General features: G+C 34.7%; 2 protein-coding genes across 2 annotated transcripts; one reads left to right on the top strand and one right to left on the bottom strand.

Moving 5' to 3' along the window:
- Window positions 1-13343: 13343 nt before the first annotated feature.
- On the bottom strand, window positions 13344-13703 carry LOC143625697 (uncharacterized). The gene has a single exon (XM_077095986.1). The coding sequence runs from the start codon at window positions 13701-13703 to the stop codon at window positions 13344-13346; it is 360 nt and encodes a 119-aa protein (XP_076952101.1).
- A 5470-nt stretch (window positions 13704-19173) lies between these two features.
- Window positions 19174-20462, top strand: LOC143636546 (uncharacterized). Its single transcript, XM_077104138.1, has one exon. It carries the CDS (start codon window positions 19245-19247, stop codon window positions 20307-20309), a length of 1065 nt encoding a protein of 354 aa, XP_076960253.1. The 5' UTR covers window positions 19174-19244; the 3' UTR covers window positions 20310-20462.
- Window positions 20463-25531: the final 5069 nt, after the last annotated feature.

The following is a 25531-nucleotide window of genomic DNA, read 5'->3' as shown; positions in this document are numbered from 1 at the left end:
AGTTTGCTAGCTAAGCATGATTCGCAGTCATCAAAAGAGTCCGATCCTGTGGATTCAAGAATCCCTTCGGATTGGAGTCTCTTAACTCGTGCCTTGCTTATGTGGCCAAGTCGGCAATGCCATAGAAATGTATCATTGATGTGAGATCTGATATGTTTAGAAAGATTATATACATTATTGTTTATTTGAACATCAACCTCATAAATACCATTTCAAGGTTTAGCCTCAAAATAAAAGATATCATTCAAGTAGGCAGAAATAGCATTGCTATTAAAAACATACTTAAATCCTTTTTCAAATAATAATAAAGAAACTGAAATAATGTTTCTGGTCAAACCAGGTGCAAACAAACAGTTATCCAAAGTAACAACAAGGCCAGACGGACAAGCAAAACGATATGTGCTAGTTGCAAGAACTGGGACTCTCTTCCCATCACCAACGATGAGTTCCATGCTTCCTTGTTTCAGCTTCTTCCAGTTTTCAGGCTCCTGCACGACATTAACGATGTGGTAGCCACACCCGGTATCAAATACCCATGTGTTGCTAGAGACAGTGAAAAGTTCAATAACGTAAATAGACATACCTTTAGAGGATCTTTCACCATTGGTCCTCTGCCTTTTCAGCTCAGCAAGGTAATCGGGACAATTACGTTTCCAGTGTCCCATTTTGTTGCACTTGTAGCACTGGCGCTCCTCAGGAGGCGGAGGTGGTACCTTGGCAACACCTTTGTTAGTGTTGATGGCAGACCTAGCAGAAACAGTAACCTTCTTCCTGCCTTTACCGTTATGACCTCGGTTCTTGGGTTTAGGCTTGATGACACCAGCAGATCGAACCATAAGAACTTGATTGGTTTTAGTGGGAATATTCATCTCAGCCGTCTTGAGCATTCCATGAAGCTCCGGCACTGTCTTCACCCAGCCATTCGTACTGAAATTCATTACGAACTGGTCGTAAGAGCTGGGAAGAGAGTTCAGGATGAAATCCGCTGCCATTTCATCTGACAGGGGATAATCAGTTTCCTTAGTTGTTCGATGTACCCTTTAATCTTGACGACATGCGCACTAATAGGTGATCCTTGTTCCATGGTGTCATAGCGTTCTTGACGGGCTTGTTTTTGGAACATGCCCTTGAGTTGCTCAAGCATCTCATAGGCACCAAAATCTTCCAAGCCTTTAGCAAGCTCGTAAGACATGGTGGCTAGCATGATACAGGCCACTTCAGCAGAGTCGTCCATATGTTTGTTAAGAACCCTCCTGGCATCAGCAGTATTGTTTTCAGGCTCAGTTGGAACAGGTCCATCGAGAACATAGTGCTTCTTTGCCATCTTGAGAACAAGTCTCAAGTTGCGGTGCTACTCAAGAAAGTTGGTGCCATTCAACTTTTCTTTCTCAAGGATAGCATTGAGGGTGAATGAGGAGTTATTATCAGTAGACATCTGTTCAATTAAGCAAAAGTAAATTTTATTAGTATTTTCGATGTTTTTAATCCTATTATTAATGACCCAATGACATTAGTAAATAGGAACTTGAGAATCTGGCTTCTAGTTACTAATGGCAGCTGTAGCACACAACATTAGTAAGTGGTTAGGCAGACAGACAACGATTGCCAATTGTGGATAGAGCACAACTCTCGTTTATGAGGCCTATTAAGACAACATTTGCCTAAGTAGATACGTTTAGCCTCATCTATGCCCACCTTAGTCTCCAAACAGCTGTACCATGTAACAAGAGAGTAAAGTAATAGTCGTCCTAGTATAGTCACTTGTGAAAGAGCCGGATGTGTCAACGAAACCCTTTCACCTTGAAGGGATAGGCTAGAAATCAAGTGCGGTGCTGTAGTTCCAAACACTTGAAGTTTCGCAGTATGCCTCAAGTGTGACTTATAGTAGGATGGCATAGACTATTGATTTAAATTGGGATTAATTTTAAATATTATCGAATAGAGTAAAAGTCCAGTTTTACTTTATTGATCGAGACAACTTGATGAACCCTTTCATCTCTCAGGACACTAGTTTTATATAAGCTATTAAAACTAAGTTTGTCGCGATAATACCAACCAATTTTAAGTTAATAGTTTTACCTATTAAGTTATTAGTTATGGAAAATTAAATTTAGTTTAATTTTACAAAACATGATTGGTTAATTTATTTTAATATATTTGGTATTAGGTTGGTATTATAATCCTATTATAATCAAGCAAGCAACCAAAATAGCAAACAGAATATGTAAATCTTAAATGACCATGATTAGTGATTGATATTGTTAAAGCCTATTAGCAAGATCAATCGGGTCAAGGGATCACAACACAAAACAACCACAAGGATGGACTCTTGTTGCATCCCGTCATCTTTGGTAACTCCCACTGGCTTCAAGAACTCCATGAGCTCGTCCTCGTCCTCGGTTTTCTTTGGGTCTTCTTCATTACAAAATTACACTAATACAAGTAATGAAAAACTAAACCATATCTATTACAATTTTGAACCATCAAGGTGGCCAAAAACCATAAAATAAAACCGAAAACTAAATATAACTTTTGAACCATCCATATGGCCAAAATAAAATCATTCAACCAAACAAACAAGGTCGGGCCAAATTTACATATTCAACGAAAAATAAGTCGGGCAATATTTTGGTCAAATAAAATAAATAAAATTTTGACCAAACTAAAATTGCCCTAATATTTTATCTAGATCATAAACGTCAACTCCTTTTAAGTTTATGATGTAGAACCGGTGAAAATACCGGAGTCGACTCGTATGTTGTAACCAAGGCTCTGACACCACTGTTGGGTTTCAGTGATGATTAGTTAAAATTTTGTTTATTAAATCCGGTTCAATAAACGTGGCAAATAATAATTAATCACGTTAATTAATAATTATACGCAGCGGAATATATATAATTAATCAGCACCGAAAACTAACAATATATTTAAGTTTACCTCGGTTAATAATTAACCGGTTGAGACACCGAATGCTAACGAACCGAGCTAGGTGACACAACGAGATCCAACGACCAATCAGTGGCGGTGCATGACGGCACCGGTAGTGATGGTGGTAGCCGGACAGCGGCGGCGGCGAGCGGCGGCGGTGGCTGGACAGCGTCGGTGGTCGGGCAGCGGCGGTGGTGCAGGTTGGCCGGCAATGGGGTGGAGGAAGAAAGGAGATGGACTTGTTGATTAGCTTAGGGTTAAGGTTATGTCCATAACATCATGTGTTTATATAACCTATAATTAGGTTTAACTAACTTAGTTAGTTATAAACCTAATGGGCCAACAAGTCCACTTCTTGCTCCAAAGCCCGCTCCATGTAATTTCATCTCGTTAAAGTATCTAACCCGGTTAACTAACTTAAGCAGGTCAATGGCTCGTTACCTCACGGTGTAACTCTCACGGGTCATAATCCGGTTGGCCGTATTGACTTACCCGAACCGGTCCATAATTCCAACAAGAAGCATTTTCCCATTCACAACTGTCAGCTTCACTCGTGGTCTCCTCAAGAAGCATTTGATATAAAGAGTGACGAACACGTGGACTCGAAGCGCCAGCTGCGCACCAGGATTGGTTGGACCTGGCACCTGAACAGGGCTTTCTTTACATGGAACAATCTCATCCTGATTATTGTTATTATTATTATTATTATTAATATTATTATTATTATTATTATTATTATTATTATTATTATTATTATTATTATTATTATTCTCTTCAATTTCCACCCATGTGGTTGGTGATATTGAAATTGTTGACTCTTCTTCAATCTCTTTCTTCTTAATCCCGTCATTACCTGTTTTATTGAACCAACATATCAGTATTTTAAGTCTTAATTCTTAATTTTTAATGTTTAAAGTTAGTATTTTAAGTCTTAACTAGTTCCTACTTGCTACAATTGTTAGTGTTTTGCAAGTTGCAAAAGGTTAATTTGTTAATGGTAGGAATTATGCTAGTCCGATAATATACTGAATTGTTAGTGTTAGATTGTAAATTTCGCATGTTATTAAAATTATCGATATCCCACCGCGATAACTGATATCTCAAATATCGGTCCTTGATCAATATCCAATATTTTTCCGCATTAACCGAATAGGATACTTGTTAAGGCACTACTACACAAACAGGTATTAGGTACGAATTTTTTGCTACGGAAAAAGTTGGTTGCAAATTTTGCTACGAAGTAGCTACAGATTAGCTAGGCACACATTTTGCAATGATTTAGCTACATATATTCCGTTGCAAAGGAAAGTCCATAGCTAAATTCATAGCAAACTTGAGAAAATAAAAATATTAAAAATGATTCATAAAATTGATAGCAAAATCCATAACAAATTTGAGAAAATAAAAATAATAAAAATGACTTCATAAAATCGGTAGCAAAATCCATAGCAATCTTGAGAATATAAGAATAATAAAAATGACCTCTTAAAATAGATAGCAAAATCCGTAGCAAATTTATTAAAAAAATATTTAAAAAAAAGTTTAGCAAATTCGTAGCAAATTGATAACAAACCTAAGTAAATAAAAATAGCGAGGGAAAGTTTTTAGTTAAATTTGTTGCAAAATCAGTAACAAAAATCAATAAATAAAGTTACAAAGGTAATTTAGTGAAATATGTAACAAATCCATAGCTACATCAAGAAATTAAAGATTTAAAATAATTAAATAAATTCGTATCAAAATCAAGAAACAATAATGTAAAACTATTTTCACAACTCAGTAGCAAAAATCAATAGCGTAATATCTTAAAGTCAAATGTTAAAAGAAATAATGAAAATAAGTTCCTAATATACTTAATAATATCTCCAAGAACTAATTGGACCCACCATTTAAAACTTGTTTAAGAACGGGATCGACCAATGAACCGGATGCTTTATGCATGTATGTATGTATGTATGTATGTATGTATGTATGTATGTATGTATGTATGTATGTATGTATGCATGATATTGTCCATTACATTTAATATAACTCACTATAACTCATTAGGCTACGTGTAGTGTATGGCTACAAAATGGGAGCGATTTTTGACAAGTAACATCACGTCAGCAGAGGGACGATTTTTATTTTAGGGTGTAGTGGTTTTGTGAAACATCCGTATTACGAGATTACAATAAAAGAGAATTTATTGTTGCGTGTGTGTTGTTAAGTTAGTCTTGTGTTTAGTGTTTGGATAATATTTGGACTTGGAAGTGTGAGTGGGTTGTGGGGCCAATAACCCCCTATATAAACCCAACCCCTCCACCCTTTCACCATTTTCTTTCTCTCCAAACACTTTCACACACACCATAGAACACACATACTCTCTCAAGACCCGAATCCAAATCCGGGTTAAAGTAAGGAAGATCTTGGTGCTCAAAGTGTCTTCAAATAACAAGAATCACGTCCAGATCCTCGAGTCGTCTCGGATCCGAACCGAACCTGAAGCAAAAGGTAGGTTTCAGTTTAAATGGTTAAGTTTTTAGTCGGTTTCGACATGCAAACTGATAGGATGATAGATCGGGCTGTGAAATGTAAGAAAAACATAAACTTGGTGAGTTATAACCTCACGGGTATGTTATAGGACAGAAAGGTGATGTTCGGATCTCATAAAACACGGTTATACAAATTTGGTACAACCCAAAACCCAAAAAAGGGTTAAATCGGGTCCTAAGGAAGAGTCACGGAGTAAAATAGCTTTAAAATGGCAAAAAAAAGATGTAAAAAAATGGGTTTTTCGCATGAGAAGAGAAATCCCATGAGAAGAGAAATTCCGTGAGAAGAGAAATCCCATGAGAAGCGAAATTCCATGAGAAGAGAAATTCCATAAGAAGCTAAATTTCATGAGAAGCGAAATTCCCATGAGAAGAGAAATTCCATGAGAAACGAAATTCTTCCATGAGAAATTCTTCCATGCGAAATTCCATGACCCCCGTTAGCTGAGGGTTTCATTAGCATAGATATAATAGATACTAGTAACAGATGATTGACACGCGTAATGTATTGTGCAGTTAGTCGTGCACAACTAAGGAAGGGCATTACCATTAACGGCGAGAGAAACCGATTCCAGGTGAGTTTCTAGCCCCAATTCTGTGTTATGTTTTCGGGGCTGTGTGCATACTCAATGTGATTAGTTAATACACTTACCTTAAGTGGTAAGTGTATGCCTTATGAATGTTTATAAATATACCTAATCTGTGTAGAAAGAGTTGAACGTATGTGTGAAAAGACATATGAGGACAGATATAACTAATGAGAAGAATGTACGTATGATGTTTATAATGTATGAATGGTATGTATAATATGTAGATTTAATGTATAAAGGGTTGCATACCCTAATAATATATGCGAATAATAAAAGGGTTGCATACCCTAATAATATATGCGAAGAATAAAAATGTTGCATACCCTAATAATATATGCGAAGAATAAAATGGTTGCATACCCTAATAATATATGCGAAGTATAAAAGGGTTGCATACCCTAATAATATATGCGAAGAATAAAAAGGGTTGCAATGCGAAGAATAAAAGGGTTGCAGACCCTAAAAATATCTGCGAAGGTTATAGGGCGAAAGGCTCTTTAAAATGTAGAACAAGTATGTATAAAATAATGCAGGTAAGTAAAAGTATGTATGTATGAAAGTAAAAATGTAAGAACGAATGTAATATGTGACTTCGGATATATGTTTATATAAATGAGTAAGAATGAGAATGATTGTATGTTACCTGCTTAACTAGAACTCACTCAGCGTAGCTGACTTTTAGTATGCACGCAGGTAAATAGGTTAAAGGAGCTGGCTTGAGGATGGCACACGGTAGGGACTGGAAGACTGACATCTCGGGATAGAAGTGTTTTATGACGTTATGTTAAGAAAATTCAACTTTGTTAAGACAAGATTTTGTTGTTTTGTAATATGATGGTTGATGTTTTTAGTATTCCGCGAAAGTTTTTAATTAACTCTGATTTTAGAACTGTGTTTATGAGTAAATCCAACACCAAAGTAGGGTTACCGGGAACGGGGCCTTACAGTTGGTATCAGAGCATAAGTTCAAGAGAAGTAAGCATCCTACATGCTTAGACTCGAACAGAGAATGGGACTTAAGGAAGGAAAGAAGGAAGATGCCAGTCCGAGAATGCCATGTGTCGCTCAAGCAAGCTCGAGAACGGTAAAGTACATGATTAAGTGAATTTGAGAATGTATGTATATGCATGTTAAATGAAAGTATAAGAATGTATAAATGCTAGCTTAAATTGCTAGAGAAGAATGTGTGTATGTTAGCTTAATTGCTAGAGAAGGATGTGTGTATGTTAGCTTACTTGCTAAAGAAGAAGGTGTGTATGCTAGCTTAAATGCTAGGGATAAGAATGTAGGTTATTTGTATGTTTGCATGATTGGGTAGTAGAAACTAGCACAAGTGAAATCATAAAGGGAAGTATGTAGAACCTGAGGAGTAATGTAAAGAGTTAATTACACTTGGCCTCTGTCATTAACTACTTACCTTACAAATCATGTGCTAAATAATTCCTGGAGTGATAATGTTTGTGTTCCTTAGAGAAAAGATAGGACGAATGTTGATAATGAGGACGTCGTACCAGATGCTGCGGTAGGACACGTGTCAACTTGACACATATTGAAGAAATGTGTGACAACGTGATACACGAAAGAAGTAGAACTCCAACCGAAGGAAGTAACGAAGAAGGATCACATTTGGAGCTTGTAGCCAAAAACATTAAGGGAGTTGCTCAATTGTTTCGCATTTCAATACCAACGACGCTCGCGGAAGCATTTAAAGGCTACCCAGATTGGGAATCCAAATGGAAGCAACATGAAGGAAACTGAGACAAGTCAAGTGAAATGAGCTAAACATGTAGTATACATGCAATAGTTGACTCCATAAGGGAACTTGTTGGGATCGTGGGTGATGAAGCGAATGTTGAGAAGGTAGAAATGATCGAGAATTACAGGTGACTGTCAAGGAATCCTAATTGAAAAGGCATAAAAGGATGAAGCTACGTGGTGTAGCGAGTGTGAAAGAAGAACACTAGGAAGAATGTTGTTATATACGTGAGACTGTTATGAAGAAACCACTAGTGGTACTTTAGTTAAAATCTTGTGAGTGGTTAAGAATTGTAAAATAGAACTAGAAGGACGTGATTTCCTTGCTACTAGTTATGTTATGGTCTTAAGAGGGCTCGACGTAGTTGGGAATGGATTAGCCGTCTGAGTTTAAGGCTCAGATAGTCTGTAAGAGTGAATTGTTAAGATCAAAATCTTTGGATGGTGGTACGACGACGGTGTACGATGATAAAGAAAGTTAGGGCTTAACGTCATTTCGATAATAAAAGCCGAAGGTTTGATAAAGCGAGGGTACAATGCGTACCTGGCGTATGTTGTCAAGGCTACGGCCGAGACAAAAGGATTGAAAGACGTTCCTATAGTTCGTGACTATCCAGAAGTGTTCCTAGAGTTCCTTCCGGGGTTACCACTAGAATGAGAGGTAGAATTTCAGATTGAGCTAATACCAGGAGCACAACCCGTCGCGAAAGCGCCTTAGTGTCTGGCGCCATCCGAGATGAAAGAGTTAGTGTCCCAACTTCAAGAACTCCTTGATAAAGGTTTTATAAGATCGAGTGTTTTCCTTGTGGGGTGCACCGGTGATGTTCGTGAAGAAGAAAGACGGAAGTATGAGAATGTGTATTGATAACCGCGAGTGGATAAGCTTACGGCGAAGAATAGATATCTGTTGCCATAGATTGACGATGTTTGATTTGTTACAAGATGCTAGTTGGTTCTCCCGAATAGATCTCAAGATCTGGTGATAATCAGTTTAAGGTGAAAGAGGTAGACAATATTTCGAACGCAATATGGACATACAAGTTTTTCATGATGTTGTTTAGATTGACGAATGCTCTGGCGGCATTTATGGTTATGATGGATAGGGTATGTCGTCCGACGTTGGACAAATCTGTCGTTGCACTCATTGAAGATAATTTTGATTTATTCAAGGAATAAGTCTAACCATGCTGGTCACTTGAGAAAAGTGTGAGACATGAAGAAAAGGAAACTGTATGTTAAGTTTCCAAAGTGTACCAACTATGCTGATCACAAGAGTTTGAAGTACTTCTTCAAGCAGTAAAACTGAATCGGAGGCAAAGAAGATGGTTAGGGTTGACAAAGGATTTGGATTGTAAAATCAAGTATTATCCTGGTTAGGCCAATGTGGTCGCTGACACAGTAACCCATAAAGGTCAAGAAGTTATCGCAACAATTAAGTCGTATAATTTAGTTCGCACTTCAGATTTCATGAGCGAGATTTGCTAGGTGCAGTAAAAGTTATAAAGGATGAGAGCAAGATGAAAAAAAAATATAGTGGGAATGAATATTCGGGTTACACCAAGATGTGTAGGAGGACTACCGGTGGCCGGGTATGAAGGACAAAGTGATAGGATATGTTAGTAAGTGTCGACCTGCTCGCAAGTCAAGGAAGAGCGAAACCGTATGGAAAGATACAACCATTAGAAACACCAGAATGGAGATGAAGACACATTACCATAGATTTCATAACTAAGCTACCGCGTACAGCTAGAAACCATGATTGTGGACTGTTTGAAGGAAGGTGCTCACTGTATACCAATATGAGAAGCTATCTCGTCAAAAATTTTAGTTAGAGTATACGTCAGCAAGGTGGCGGTAAGCCATAGAGTGTCGTTATCAATTGCGTCGGACGAAGATGCTCGGTTTACACTGAGGTTGTGAAAGGAAAGATGTTGGTTACACTAAAGGCAGATACTGAAGGTAAAACCTCTAAGTAGAAGTCGATTAAAGATGAGTTCATGGTATGTGACACTATGGGAGGACAAGATACCTAGCCTACACAGATAAGAACAACCTACAACATTAGTACTAGTGTTGCGAACGAACCGAGCTGCTCGAAAGCTACTTAGGATCAGATTGATAAAAGCTTGAGCCGAGCCGAGCTTTTTTGAGCTTGAGCCTTGTGTATTTTTAAGTTCTACATCTTTTCAACTTTTATATATTAATTTCGCACTGCACATTTGAGCTCGAGCCGAGCTTAGGCTCGTTTAAGTTTTTTTTTCAGAATATATAAAATGATTTAAAAACATATATATAAGTAAATAATAAACAATAATGATACGAGCTCGAGCCGAGCCCAAGCTTGAAAAAACAACTCACGAGTCGAGCTCGTGCCTAGTCAAGCCTGGGCTCAACTCAGCTCGTTTACACCTTACATACTATACTATTATAACTTCTATAAAATGCGTAACTTTAATAATTGCTGCAAATTCTTGCAAAAATTACATCGGTAAATATTAATAATTAAATGTATGTTATTGCAACCCTTATTCTTAATTATGTGTTCAGTATTTATTGCATTATGCCAATCTGTCTTTCAAGGGTTTAGATTTGATTGATGTTTTTTATCAAATAAATTAATACATGTTTTTACATGAAGTGGAAGATGGTATGAAAACAAATATGGAGGTTGGAAAGAAAGAATGGATCATGGGAAAATACAGCGAGTGAATGTTGGGGATGAGTTTGATGCTTTAGTTGATATTAGTATGGCAATGTATGTCTTGAATTTGTCCAAAAATGCAATAAAGTAAATCTTTTATAAAATTTAATTACATGTTAATGATGCAGGCAAGATGAAGTAAGACAACCACTTTCAAGGAAAGTAATGCATCTAGCAAGATCAATTTTTACCAGATGGTGACTTCTCACTACTTTAAATTATAAATAGCTTGATTTAGGCTGTCTTTTCACATGAGCACGTTTATTTTGTGATGAAGGTATGGAAGGTAAACCAAATATTATGTCCCCATGGATGTATTTGCGAGCATAGTGGATCCGTTGAACTAAAATCCCCTATTGACAATCCTAGACTGAGGGCGGGTGAAGCTTATGCAAGTCTTGTTATCTTTTATATGCATGTTTCTAGTTTTATAGCTTAGTTATATAATGTTAATGTACTAAATTTTAATGTTCTTATTTTAGGAATCATACAACGAACTGGTTATAAAGAAGTATGGAGATGACGCTAGCTTACACCTAGAATTTGATATGGAATTATGGTCAAGCATCGCAGGGGGAAAGAAAAAAGGTCGGTTGCACGGGACTAGCTGTGTTTTTATCCATAGGGGAGAAGTGATAAGGTTTGTATTTTCTTTTAGATAAAAGTGACAGAGGCTGGTCTATTTTCGCCCCAACGTTTAAATCTGCTAACTATGATTTGGCCTTCTTTTTCTATTATATATAGAAACTTAAAACAATAATTGATGTGGTAATAAGGATGATGTGCGCATCTAATATATAGTTACATATGCAACTGGTTGAAAGAAAAAGCAGCTGAGCTGGAATGGGAAAATAACCGATTTGAAACGAGAAAAGGTAGAGAAATATGCTATGTTGGAGAAAATTGAAGAAAATGCGAGATTGTGTGCTGAAATAAACGAGAATCTTCAATTGTCACGAAGCCAACTACAAAAGTTTCCTCCAAGTTAAGATTATACAGGTTTATGTTGGTAAACTAAATTTCATTTTTTTTATTTTATTACAGTTTGGATGATTTAGAACTTTCTTGTATTACATATGGATATTATTCTATTTGGTTTGAATATTTATTTTTGGTATGATATTGTATAAAATTTGAATAGAATGTTTATAGATAAAAAAGGAAACTTTTCGAAAAATTCCGTACAAAATCTATAGCTAAACCTTACATTCGTAGCTAAAATCATACAAAATATGTAGGTAAATTTCATTGCCAAACTGGTAGCAAAAAGCATAGCGTATTCGTAGCTAAAAAATCTGTAGCAAAATTACAGTGATAAAATCGTAGCAAAATTTTGTAGCTAAAAGTTCGTAGCTTAAAGAATGTAGCAAAATTCTGTAGCTAAAAATTCGTAGCAAACAATTTTGTAGCAAAATCTGTAGCTAATGTAGCTAAAATAACGACAACCTTTTTGGTAGCTAAATTCGTTGCAAAATTGTGATTCCGTAGCAAAAAACCGTTGCTAATAAGTTAGCTACGAGACTTGTACCTACAGACCATATTCGTAGCAAATTCATAGCAAACTGGGTGTTTACTACAGATTTGCTACGGATTTGGTCGTAGCAATTACCTGTTTTTGTAGTAGTGAGGGAAATAATTTTTAACAGGTAATTGTGATTATTATGGATACCTATTATGGGACACAATATTTTAACGAGTATAAGATTGTAATTATCAGTACCCAATCCCTTTTCATCTGAATCAGAATAATAAAAGTTATGCAATTGTGAGATAATTCACAAAACTAAGATTTAAGCATTATGAAAATGAAACTATCTTACAAGAAGAATTGAACAAATATAGATAAATTGGCAGCTGCTTGTTTTTTTTCTTAGCATATGATTGTTTATGTTTTATAATAGAATTATATGAAACATAAAGGGATGCAGAGTGATTTTTAAACATGGAGGATGAAACCTAAAAGCCAAGACAAATGTAAATGATGTTCTCTATATTTTGTCATAGTTAAATGAAAATCACTATAAGTATTGTTTCTGCAGCTACTTTGGTATTCACCGATGCAAAGTAGGAGGAAAGTAAGACGCGTTGTAGCTCCTGAAGGGCATAAACACCTTAAGATTCTTGAGATTAATGGATATTATGGCCGAATAAGTGACCTTGAGCTCGCTGTGTATGCCATAGACAATGCTGTTCCACTCAAGAAAATAGTCATAGATCCTTGCTGCCAGGCTGGGAAGATTTAACTCCATGGGACTATGTGAAGAGACACCCAGTCGCTCGATCATCTGCCAAGCATCAACTCAATCCGCTATTGCCTCCAAGTGTAGATTTAAATGCACTATAATTTGGCACTTATGTGTAAGTATTACTGCGTGTCATACACGTTACTGTCGAATGATGCACATTTTCTACTCTGCATGTTAATGATTTTTGATGCATTGAGAATTATGAAAATGTCGCCTCGTTATACTTAGTTTTGTTGGGTGATGATGATATTAGAATGTTTTAAATAAATGGTAATAATTCTGGTTATTTAAGAAATAAAATTACGTTAAATATCAAATTCTTTTAGTTACAATGTCATGTGCAGTAACTTATATTGTAACTTGTTTATAAAACAAAACACAAATGAGCATAATACAAAATACAAACTAGGAATTGGAGACAGCCCACTTTACAACCAGCCGTCGTCACACCCGAAACCCACACCAATCCTCCCAAGACCACCTGAGCCTCTACGACCTATTCTTAATCCAAAGAAAGCCAAGCGTTTGATTTCACCAAACTTGAGACGTGAATTTATGTCTTGTTATAAACCAAACCGTTCCTTTTCTTTCATAGGCACCATACAACAACTAAACAAATGGCATTAAACAAATTCGCCTTCTCCTTTCGAAACGAGAAAAACTTATGCAACTCTACCAAATCTCGAACACAAAATATAATGAAATCGGGCGTCTTACACCATAAGGAAATCAAGCTCCACAAGGTTTGCACAATGCCACATGAAACAAGCACATGCTCGACCGTTTCCTCAACCTCTCCACAAATCGGGCATAAAGTCGAACTAACAGGAATATACCTTTTCTTCAAGGTGTCGGAAGTCGGTAGTCGACCTGGTACTACCCTCCATGCAACGAACACGACTTTCTTCGGAAATAAACCGTTCCAATCAAAAACATAACCGGGCACCATATTTGAGTGATGAAAAGCCCTCTTATTTGTTTTTAAGCCCTCTTATTCTCCATGTTGAAAGTTAAACAACCGAATGGCTCTTTATCATATTTAAGAAATCAAAAACATAATTTTACAAAAGCATAACTGAATACAATAATGTTCATTTATGCCTTGTGATATAAAAATCATTGACCGGATTTGATTAATTAAATACATAGATGATAACGGTTTCCTTCAGTATCTCCTTACTAACAATCACGTTATTATTCCTCAACCGATCCTCGCACTCTTTCTTAACATGCACGCATGCGTGCATATATCTCCTATATGAAAAATAGCATGTCTATACATATAAGTACATTCGATTTACATGTGTATATGAAACCTAAATAATTTCGTATGAAGATAAGTAAGGGCCTCGTTCTCGAAAGTTTTGGGGCACATTTAAAAAATATACATGTAATGGGATATTATAATGCAATTTGATTATTTGATCAATAATGTTGTAATTTATTACAAGTTTCCACAATATGGCCCTCTTGATCTTGGTTTGAATCTCTGCATCATGCTTATTACCTTTTCGTATATTTTAGCATTCATTTTGGTATAAACAGGCCATGTAGGCCCAATATGTTAACCAATTTTCTTTGATGGCCCATACATAAACTATTAAATATCACACCACACTTCACCAAAAATCATTAACCTAATTCTGCATTCATTAATCCAATAACTTTAAGTCGCTGCTGCCGTCAACAACCCCAAATAGTATTGATTCATTGATAATGTTAGAGGAAAAGAAACATCATCGCAGGATAAGCATTCTTTAGTTCTTCTTTCGTTACCTGTAATTTATTCTATCTTGTTTGGGGCTATTATTGTTAGAGAAATATGTTTTGATTTTATTGTAAGCTTTCGATTCTTTCACGAATATAGCAGCCTTACTTGTTATCGATTTCATGATGCAGGGCAGTGAAGAACACATAATACTTCATAACATGTTGATCGTCCATAGAAGACAATTTAACACATATGGTAATATTAATTTTTACAATTATGAGATTTTAATTCAACTACTTATTAGTATATATGTGTGTTTATCAGGTTTTGGGTTTACTGTGTTGGGTTCTTTTGATTTTCAAAGGTGGAAATCTAACCCGATAACCCAACCCTTTTAGATTTGTTTTTTTTTTTTTGGTTCTAGGGTTTATTGAGTCGAGTTCAATTTAAATCGGGTTTTGGGTTAAGTAACAAGTCGCGAAATGGATATAATTTGGTGGGCTTTTATGCCTGCAAAGTGTTGAAACAAGCTTCAATTTGGTGTATTGTGTTGGCTTTATTTTATTCGGCCCACAAATGAGATTAGAGAAAAATTAATTATTATAAGCCTACTCCAGTGCATATCTTATTTACCAATCAAACTATTAAGTATAAACACTGTTAACAGTACTTTAGAGAAAAAAAGTTAAAAACTATGAAGCATTAAGAGTTAATCATTAAATAATATAAAACAAAACCACTATCTTAGAGACTTAGACTGCGTGCTGTCATTAAAGTAATCCATTGGATTCATCCTGTAATATTGCGTCATGCATTGTTGATTGGATGCTGATTGTACATTCGTTGAAGCCCCTGTTGAAGCCACTAGAGACTGTTGTGGTTCAAGTGAATGTGGGCTTCAACGAATATTCTTTTTTTTTTTCAAAAATTTAAAACAATAAAAGATATTTTTAAATAAAAAAACATTAAACATCATAAAAAAAACTTAAGAAACACATAAGAAATACAAATTTATTCCCTTGCCCTGCCTTTTCATCTTTGTCTTTGTAGTTGATCTTCTTTGATTTCCTCTAGAAGAAACGCCTGTTCTTTTTCAAATACCTTTTGGCGACTCGGATCTAGATTGCTGAGTCATTGGTAAGAAAGTCTAAGTTCCTCAACCTTTGTTCGCCAAAAGGACAGTAAAACCCCTAAGTTAACGTTAAATTTAGACCGAGTTAACAATTTTGATGAAATTGGCAACGGTTGAGAAACATCGAGGGTCTAGTTGCGAAAAAAATATTTTTGAACGAAATTCGCAAATGTGACCAAACCTCATAGACGATTTTGACACTTTACTCAAATAATAAAGAAAGAGTGAAAATATTTTGGCACTTTACCAAATCCCGTTCGCCTTTTTAAATAACTAATTTTAGTAAATAATAATAAATCACATAAATAAAAACGTTTAAATAAATAATAATTTATTACAATTTTAATTAAATAATAATTAATATTTTTAAGTTTCAAAGGTAACTAAAATTCAAATAATTTTTTTCCACAAGGGCTTCTAACCTTCATTTATGGTTGTTTTAAATCATGTAGTTTTGTTGTTCTAATTTGATTTTTTTTTTAATTTAAGTTTTATCTATATAAGTTATTTTAATCTAGAGCAAGCTTATTTATTTATTTTTGTTTAATAATTTAAAAATATCCAGACTTGTTATTTAAGAATTTTAAATATTAATTTGAATATTAAGTTTCTTTTTATAACTTTCTAATTATTATTTTCTTTTAAAAAAGTGTTATAATAAAAATTTATTAATATATTTTATTTAATTGATTAAATCATTTCTTTAATAAAAAGCAAGGTTGTAAAAGTCGTTAGGCGGTCCTAGACGGTTGACCGGGGAGTCGCGAGTACTCGGGAATAGTCGGGGATTACCCGGAAAATACCTACGGAGTACTCGGCCGAGGCAGGAGTACTCGATCTAGGCGGGGAGTACTCGGCCGCCTACTCGGGAGCTTTACAACATTGATAAAAAGAATATATTTGTTAAATAAAAAAAGAATAATGATGATGTAAAAATAATAAGGTTGCCTATGAAAAGAATGTATATGGTAGAGTTGAGAGTAAAAGAATAAATGAATGTATATAGTAGCGTTGAGAGTAAAAAAATAAGTGGAAAATTGATTTGATATGCTGATTAGGCTTGCATGTTATAAGTGCATACTATCCACTTTGATGACCATTTATCATAACCGGTTGCAAGGTGGCACAAAAAGATAAAATAAATTATTTTTTGTCTACATTCGGTTGCAACCTAGGTTGCCCCAACAACCTAAGTTTGCAACCTAACTTTTATATATAACTTGGTTTTTTTATGAAAATTATAACTTTTAACTTTTTAACAAAAAATGTAACAACACGGTTTTATTTATTAAAAAAATATGGAACATTTTGATATAAATTTAATAAACAATGAAGCATTTTTATTTATAAAAAAGTTGGATTGAATTAGGTTGTGAATATGAGTTAAAATGTGGACTGGGTTGTGTATATGAAAGAGTGCGAAATTATTTTCTTATTAAATTGTTGGGTTGGTTGAGTTGTGACAGTAGATAGCGTTACGGACACTCTAATGAGCGTGGAAAGTTTGATTTGATTGAGTAGGATAGGTGAAAAAAAATAAATTAATTTTATAATAAAGACTGGTTTGAATGGATTTGTAAATGAAAACGGTCTTTCATTATTAACTTTTATTTATATTTTTGGACCTTTGGTAAAGCAAGTTGTATTTTATAGTTATTTATTTATGGCTGTTTTTATTCTCTAAAATTAAACTTTAAATTTATCATTCGTGTCTTATCTCCTGTATTTTATGAGTGAGATTTTTTATAATGTTATTAGTAGCTTTGAATGGAAAAGATAGAAAGCATAATGATATTTCTGTATATTTGAAGAAATTACTATTCATCCTTTATTTTTTTTTAATATTTTTTTAAATTAGTTGTAGGTGGAGAATAAATTTAGAAGGAAAAAAATCTAATATTTTTATTTATGATTATATTACCATTCTCGTAAATAATTACATTACATAAATAAACAATTTAAACCGCCGGTCTTAGCTGTTAAAAAACAAATACCACCACCACCATTTAATTTAAAAAAGAAAAAGACATAATACTAAATACAATAATATTACAGTTATTTGATTATATTTGGTTGGCTTGATGCTGGAGACAGCCTGTCAGCAACAAAGTTGTACTGTACTCTCTGTCTCTCTCTCTTCTCCTAGGTTGTTTTTCAATTTTCAATCTTTGTTCTTCAGCTTCAGGAGATCCATAATTTCACCTTTACTGGTAACTTATTAATTTTTAGAATATTATATTTGTGGTTAATTATGTTAGATTTGACATGACTATGTTAAACTTCTGTTTAATTATGCTTTGCTTATGGATCTAGGTCACAGATGTTGGATTTTCAGTAGACTTTTGCTGTTCATTGACACAAAATTATATATATATATACATACACACACACACACATATATTTTTTATTTTTTTTTCTTTGTAACTAGAGTTAGGTTTTACAGAATTTTCACATTAATTAAGTTCCAATCTAAAGACTCAGTGGTTACAGTTTGTGATAATTATTGTGTCCAATCATAATTGTAGTCTAACGTGTCCAAGTTAGATTATAAATACCGTGTTAGGGTTATTGATTATTGTAATTAAGTTTTGTGACTCAATAAAATGTGTTTGGGTGTTTTTGCCATATACGTGTTTCTGTTCAATACCTGGTATCAATTGGTTGTTTTGCTTGCCTTATATAAAGCTCATTTAGTTAATGAGCCCGAGCTCGAGCTGTCCTTGATCCTTAAGGTTTTGTACTTCTGTTACGTGCCGATTACTCGTTAAAGGAAAAGTAGATAAATTTCTAAATAAGCGAAACCGTTTTGGTAGGCATTGCCAAATATTGAGAATTCAAATATGACAACGTTGAGTAGACATTAAATTAAGTTACTAAATAAACGTGTGAGCTAATAAATTCCAATTCGCACGTTTTTACAATCAAAATGGAATAAATCAAAATCACTAAAATTGCAGAAAATTCGTAAGATTGAGGCTCCTATGGCTGTTTGTCACAATGTCCAGCATTTTTTCTGTTTTTGTTCGTATTTTACGGGCCCCACAGATTAAACGTATGCTTGTTTTAGGTTGCGTCCTTTTCTAGCCCGCTTGCTTTTTTCCAGTTGCTCCAAATACGAGTCCGTCAATTCTTGTATTAGCTCCATATGACATAGATTATAACATCTATTGCTTTGTTCGCTATCTTTTGAGTCATCCTGGAATCCAAGCATGTGGTTATAGGCTATTATTAAAGTTGGATATTTGGAAGTTACACTTGTCGATTAAAAGCCTGTAACCAGTACCATATACTGAAAAAAAAATTAACGGCTAGCTACAAAATACAGTTGATAACAATGTATCAGGAATCCCAAATGTTTGTTTTACTGATGCCTTTGCTTGACCGCTAGACGCTATTTGCTCATAGAAAAATACTCTTTTTGGTGATATTGGTTTTATGTTACATTACTTCATTATTGTGGTTGTATATATAACCCGATAAACGTTCCATTTTGGATCATGATGCTTGTGACTTTACAAATAGCATACTTATTTTTCTCCTAATGCAGGTGGTCTAGTTAGCAAGTTATTGCAAAGAGTTGCTAACAACAGGGGTTTGTGTGTCATCCATGCTGTCGAATAGCATGCGTGGAACCTATTCATTGATTAATGCCCCTGACAAACGTAGGTGCTGATGCACTCGGTGTGATTACAATCACGTTCGTTGCGGTTTTAGGTCTCACTGGTTTGCTCTGCATATTATACTCGATCTACTTCCAAGACCGCATTCGTAGTCAAAGACAGACCCAACTAAGATACTTCGGTGGCCCATCAGTCGTTAGAATAATCTTCATCTTATTTGGAATATGGTGGGGTTTCGGAGAAATTCTCCGTTTAGAATTCTTGAGGCGTGACGGTCAGGTATTACAGTCTTTGGATGCGAAGTATCAGGAAACCGTATGTAAATGCTACATCGTATCAAACCTAGGATTCGCTGAACCGTGTCTGTTTGTCACTCTTGTCTTCCTTCTTCGCGCTTCGCTACAAAATACCGATTCGGGCCCGTTAAGCCACAAATGGAGCTTCAAAACAATGGTTTACATTCTTCTATTTATGTTGCCGCTCTTCGCACTTCAAACGGCAGTTGTTTTAGTGGGACCCACATACGAGACGGATCTACATGTGAACAAATACGGGTACTTTTTCAAAGTCACAACCGGGTACCCAAGCAATCCCAATGACCCGAATGACGTGGTACGCTGCTTCTACCCGTTATTAAGCACCATATTTCTCGGTGTTTTTGCCGGTATGTTGACGCTTTATTTATTCTGGCTCGGGAGGCAGATACTGAGTCGGGTGATTAATAAGGGTTTGAGAAAACGCGTATACACATTGATATTTTGTGTTTCTTGTTTTTACCCGTTACGGGTTTTGCTACTTGGGCTATCTGTTCTGTTTAAGCCAGGAGGCGTGGTATTCGAAGTCGTTGCATTTTTGGCTTTTCTTTCTCTCTTATGCTGTATTGGGGTCGGGATTTGCATACTCGTTTATTTCCCGATTGCAGACTCTTTAGCTTTGAACAGTCTGCAAGATTTGGAGGTTGCAAGAAGGATTGTTGACGAACATTACGAGACTTTGTCACTAATTGCTAACCGTGGGCTGGGTGGTGACGGTTATATGATGAGTCATGAGTTGACCCCAATGGGTTCGACTCGACTTCATGAATGGTCTTAGAGGTTAGCCTCATGAATGATGATGGGGAGTCGAGTCGGTATATGCCAGCTTATTTTTGTGGCGAAGAGCAGTTTGTAAAGGTGTTTAGAGCTAATAAAGATTTTTATTTTTCGGTTATGATTCTGTAATGTCACCACCATTCACCTTTGGTTTTTTAACTTAATACATTTCGGTTAATGTTTGCGATGATGTTTGTTAATCTGTGACGTTCGGTTGCCTGTTTTTCTAACGCAGTTGAGATCCGAGTCGGTTTTCGGGTTACTATTCGACTTGAAAAACGGTTCATGACTTTCTTATTGGGTCTGGTTGCCAAATTGTTTAGCTGATTGAATTGGGTACAAAATATTTTAGGTTTAAAACTCAAAATAAAGTTATATATTATTTTAGTAATATCAAATATTACTCTTAAGTTATATAATCCTTTGGTTTTACAACCTTTTTGGGGTTGAGTCGGGTAAAAAAAAATTAGATTTTGAAGGTGATTTTAGATTTGTTATGATAATTTTTAATTTCGGTAGATATGTAGGTTGCGGGTTAAGTTTTATATGTAGCAACTAGCAAATAAAACAAACTTTGCATTTTACGCACTAAAAGATGATTGCTAAATAAAAACATGTTTGAAATGTTTACATACGGTAAATTTACACAAACATAAGTCATTAAAATGCTAATCAATTTATAAATTATATGAGATTATGAGTGGGTTTTAAATTATCAAATTCATTCCCCATAAATTATACAATGATGCGGAAAATGATGAATAAAAAAGATGTCTTTTAAGTTTTAATAATAAGATAAAAAGCTCAGGATTTTCGTAATATAAAGCACATTAGTAGAATGGAAACAAAAGACTACGTGGCCCAATGGATAAGGCGCTGGTCTATGAAACCAGAGATTTTTGGTTCGATCCCCAGCGGAGTCATTTTGTTTTTTTACCTTTACCATTATTTTGATAATTAATATTTTTATCCACATCGGTTTATTATAATGTATGTTAATAAAGAATAATAAAACTACGTTATTCAATAGTAAATATTACAATGCTGATTTTATTTCATTGTTTAACAAATAGTATTTAATTACAGATTTTTAAAAAAGATGAGCTAGATCAAAACTATAGACTCAAGCAAGTCATTAACTTGAGAAAGACATATTAGGGAGTAGCAGGTGTTGTATACTTGTATTGAAATTTGAAACTATGTTCATATCATTTTTGAACTATCTTATCATCAACCATATAATGAAATAAATGTTTGAATCTTTAATTGAGGAATTGTTTCAGAAACAAAAGTCTCAATTCTCAATCCGTTTCCTATAATTATGTGAGGGGAATTTGTAAATTATATGGTATAGTTATGAGTGGTTGCGAGTAGAGAAGAGAGAAAATTTATATGGGAAAGTTAAATTTTAGGTTTTACTGTGGACAGCCGTATAATTTTTTTAATATTTTCATAAAGTAGCTGTGAGTGAAAGAGAGAGAAAATATGATGATAAAGATATAAAAATTATTATTTAATTAAACAGGAGAGAGAAAATACAGTTATTTTAGTGTAATTATATGGTATATATGGATATAGGGTAGGGAACAGGCTGGGAATGCTTTTAAAGATTCAAACATTTATTGTTTACTTATCATCAAAAATAAACCTAAATAATGGTAAATCCCTTAACAAAAGTAAGGAAAAATGGATTGTAATAATCCGAACGATGACCTGTTGCCCGATAATAATTCTAGCTTTCATTTTTGTTGCAAAAAGCAATCCCGGTAGCATTAATTTCATAGATTTTATACTCGATTTACATTTGTTTACACCTGATTTAGCGAGTACATGTCTCCATTTCGCTCATAATCATCATTGTGAGAGAAATCAAGTGAAAATCAAGTATAAATCTGTAATGATAACGCTACTAGGATTGCTCTTGGCAACAAAAAGTGAAAGTTAGGATTATCATTGGTGAAAGCGTAAGTACGAATTATTATCGGCCAATAGGTAATAGTTAGGATTATTAAAATCCAACTTTCCGCAAAATAATTACAAAATCATAGCCTCATCAACAATCAAGGAAACCATAACAATTAGCCTCATCATACTCCTAACTTTTACTTGCGTTACCAAGAGCAATCCTGGTAGCATAATCATCATTTAATTGCATTATATTTTCTTTCAATTTCCATTCGAATTCGCATGTACGTTTTTCTATTTCATTAATTAAAACTGTAGGAAGAAGATTAGATTAGATTAGTGTTAATGGTAATTATAATTAGAGTAGAGAGAGGTGTGTATGAGATTGAGCTTGATGGTGGTGATTTTGGTGTGAGCTCAACTGGCAAAAATGGACCCCAATTTGCGTGAAGTAAATCATCTAAAACCCTGGCCACCAATAAATGCTTCAAAGTTTTTTTTTTCAAACTAAATTTTTTAAAGTTTATATATGCATATTTCAAAAAATGGCGTTCACTAATCGGATCATTCTGAACGAATTTTATATCATCATTTTGTAGTGTCTTTGGGCGAGTGTTCACGGGCGTCAGCCTCAGGTGAGGTTTCCCCTGATCGAAAAAGGCGAGTGTATCTTGATGTGATGAATTTAGCCAGTGACCCATTTGGAGAATTCGTTGACCGTTCAAAAAAACACATTAAGAAAATGGATGCACGGTATGAATAGTATCACCGCCCAATTTTTTTCAATTTATACGTGCCAAGACGGAATTTTAAACAAATAATGGAGTGTAGTATGGTTTTAGACGCTCTTTCCATCTTCCTCCTCATGAGTGGTTCACCACATATTAAGGTGTAATTCATTGCATAGGCGCCACAACCCTCTGAGGGACAAAAGTGTCTAGGCATGCCAGAACACTTGAAATATTCTTTTAGATGAATAAGCCGTAACATAGTGTATGTTCTTGTTTAATGAAGGGAATAGCTTTTTACCTTTTCAGCATTTCTTAAGTGATGAGGTTGCATGTTTTTCAAGATGCGTGTCCTACATTTACTACAATTTCATCATTACTGGTATCTCGTAATGTATTGATGTACATGTACGGAGCTAGCAGAAGCAGGACATGTCTTGGTTTGAATTAAGGTCATCCTAATGAATTGTGTTTGATTTGAAGTAGTTGAAGCAACTGGAATTACTCTGATGTGTTTGGATTTTTGATCTTTGATTTTTAATTTGCATGTTTTACTAGATTTTTAACCCAAAAGTTGTGTAGAATAGTATCACTTTGTTGTATAAGCTCATAATCTTAACAATCATTTCACTAGTTTAATTTTACGTAATGTCATTTAGCTAGTCCATTGAAACTTAACTAACCGGTCTCTTCTTGTGGTTTGACACCCTATTTGTCACTACTAATTAATTAAGGTATCTAGAAACACCACATATATGTACTTTGATAGCAATCATATTTTAGCGCCATGATTGTTATTTTTATTTTCTTTTGGGAAATTATAAAATTCCACAAAGATCATAAAGTTTGTTACTTTCTTTTCTTTGTTATGTTTGATGTGTTGATTCACGTGTGTGATATATTGTTGCATGCATACCGGGTTTTCTAAAGGAGATAAGTGACATGTGACGCCTAATTAGCAAATGAACAATTTTTATTTTATAGGTGTAATAATGTTGTAGTTGTAGGAGCGATTTTCACACGCTACCAATGGTCACGTTATTATTTTATTATTATTTCCCTTTATCACCAAGGCCGGGTGTTGGTGTGTGGGGGGCAAATTGGGGACTTTGTCATCCCAGTACACACACCTAGAGCTTTTGCATCTGATGAACCGTACACTCACCTTATTGATTATGTAGCTATGTGTAGCACCATCAGTGGTCACTAGTCAAGGCTTTACATCTGACGAAGCAAAATTGATGTTATTTCCATTTTTATTTAAGGACAAAGCAAAATAATGGTTTCTAATCAGATAGGTATTCACACATGGAAAGAAATGCAACAACAATTCCTCGATGAATATTATCCGATAAGCAAGACAAGTCACGCCCGAAGGGGGGGGGGGGGGCGCTTTTGGCTGATCACCCTGGTAGGCTTGAATTTTTATAATATAATATGTTTGTGCGTGTGTTGCAAAAAAAATATAAATTCTTAATGTTTTAAACTCAATTACCAATTCATTAAAGCTAATTTAAAATTTTAATTGTTAGAAAAACCTAATAAAATAACTTTTTTTTACTTGAGGCCCAAAATTTTTCACGTATGCGGCCAATAAGTTTTTAGCGATTTTGAAGACCCACAAAGAAATAAAAAACAACCATATATTGATATTAAATCATAACTCAGCAACTGTAATTAAAGAAGTGAACTTTAGTGTAAATATATACTTTACATCTTTATAAGTAAGACATCAAACTTATTAATCAAAATAACAAAATGTTATAAAAGTTAGCCAATGAGCTCCTCCTTGTGAGTCTCAATCACAATATCACTAATTGGGATAAGCCAGACACGTGAGGACCATCACTAGTCAAGGCTTTACATTTTGAAGCGGTACAGTTGATGTTATTTCCAATTTCAGTAAACGATAAAGCAAAAGATAAACCAAAAGAATGGTCTCTAACCTTGTTATCGGATAGCTTTCACACATGGAAAGAAATGCAACACAAATTCCTTGATGAATTTATCAGATAAGCAAGACAAGTCAAGTTCGAATTGCCCGCTTACCTACCACTTCATTGTAAATCGTTTGGTTGCTTTTTTTTTTGGGTAATTAATAGATTATGATTGATTTTCAATCAACACATGGGTGAAAGCTTTCATGAATCTCTTACTAGATTTAAAGAGATGCTAATTGTTAAGGCAATGCCTTCACCATCATAAACTTAAATAACTTTAAACGGGTTTTGGTCGAGAAAGTTTATGATAAATGAAAAAATTATTAAATCTATTTATGAGACAAGCTCAAGCTTTGACGAACTTACATGACTCGTTTACACTCTTACTCCAAACTCGATCCACCTTCAAATCCGGCATTGTTTCATCTCTAGATCCGCCATGAATTAAGAAAACCAACAAACATGCATATATATTAAATCATTACAAAACTTAAAGAAGTGGACTTTAGTGTGAAGACATTACATGTTTATAACTTATAAGTAACACATCAATCATCAAACATATTAATGAAATCAAATAACATTAACATTAAAATTAACCAACAAGCTCCTCCTCCTTGTGTGTCTCAATGACAACATCACTTTGGGGA

Source organism: Bidens hawaiensis, unplaced genomic scaffold (assembly GCF_021521415.1).
Source record: "Bidens hawaiensis isolate Kalapana, Puna unplaced genomic scaffold, B.hawaiensis_p1.1 tig00000055_1, whole genome shotgun sequence".
Lineage (NCBI taxonomy): Eukaryota > Viridiplantae > Streptophyta > Magnoliopsida > Asterales > Asteraceae > Bidens > Bidens hawaiensis.
Note: the sequence above shows the minus strand (reverse complement) of the source record. Positions and strands in the feature narration are given on the sequence as shown.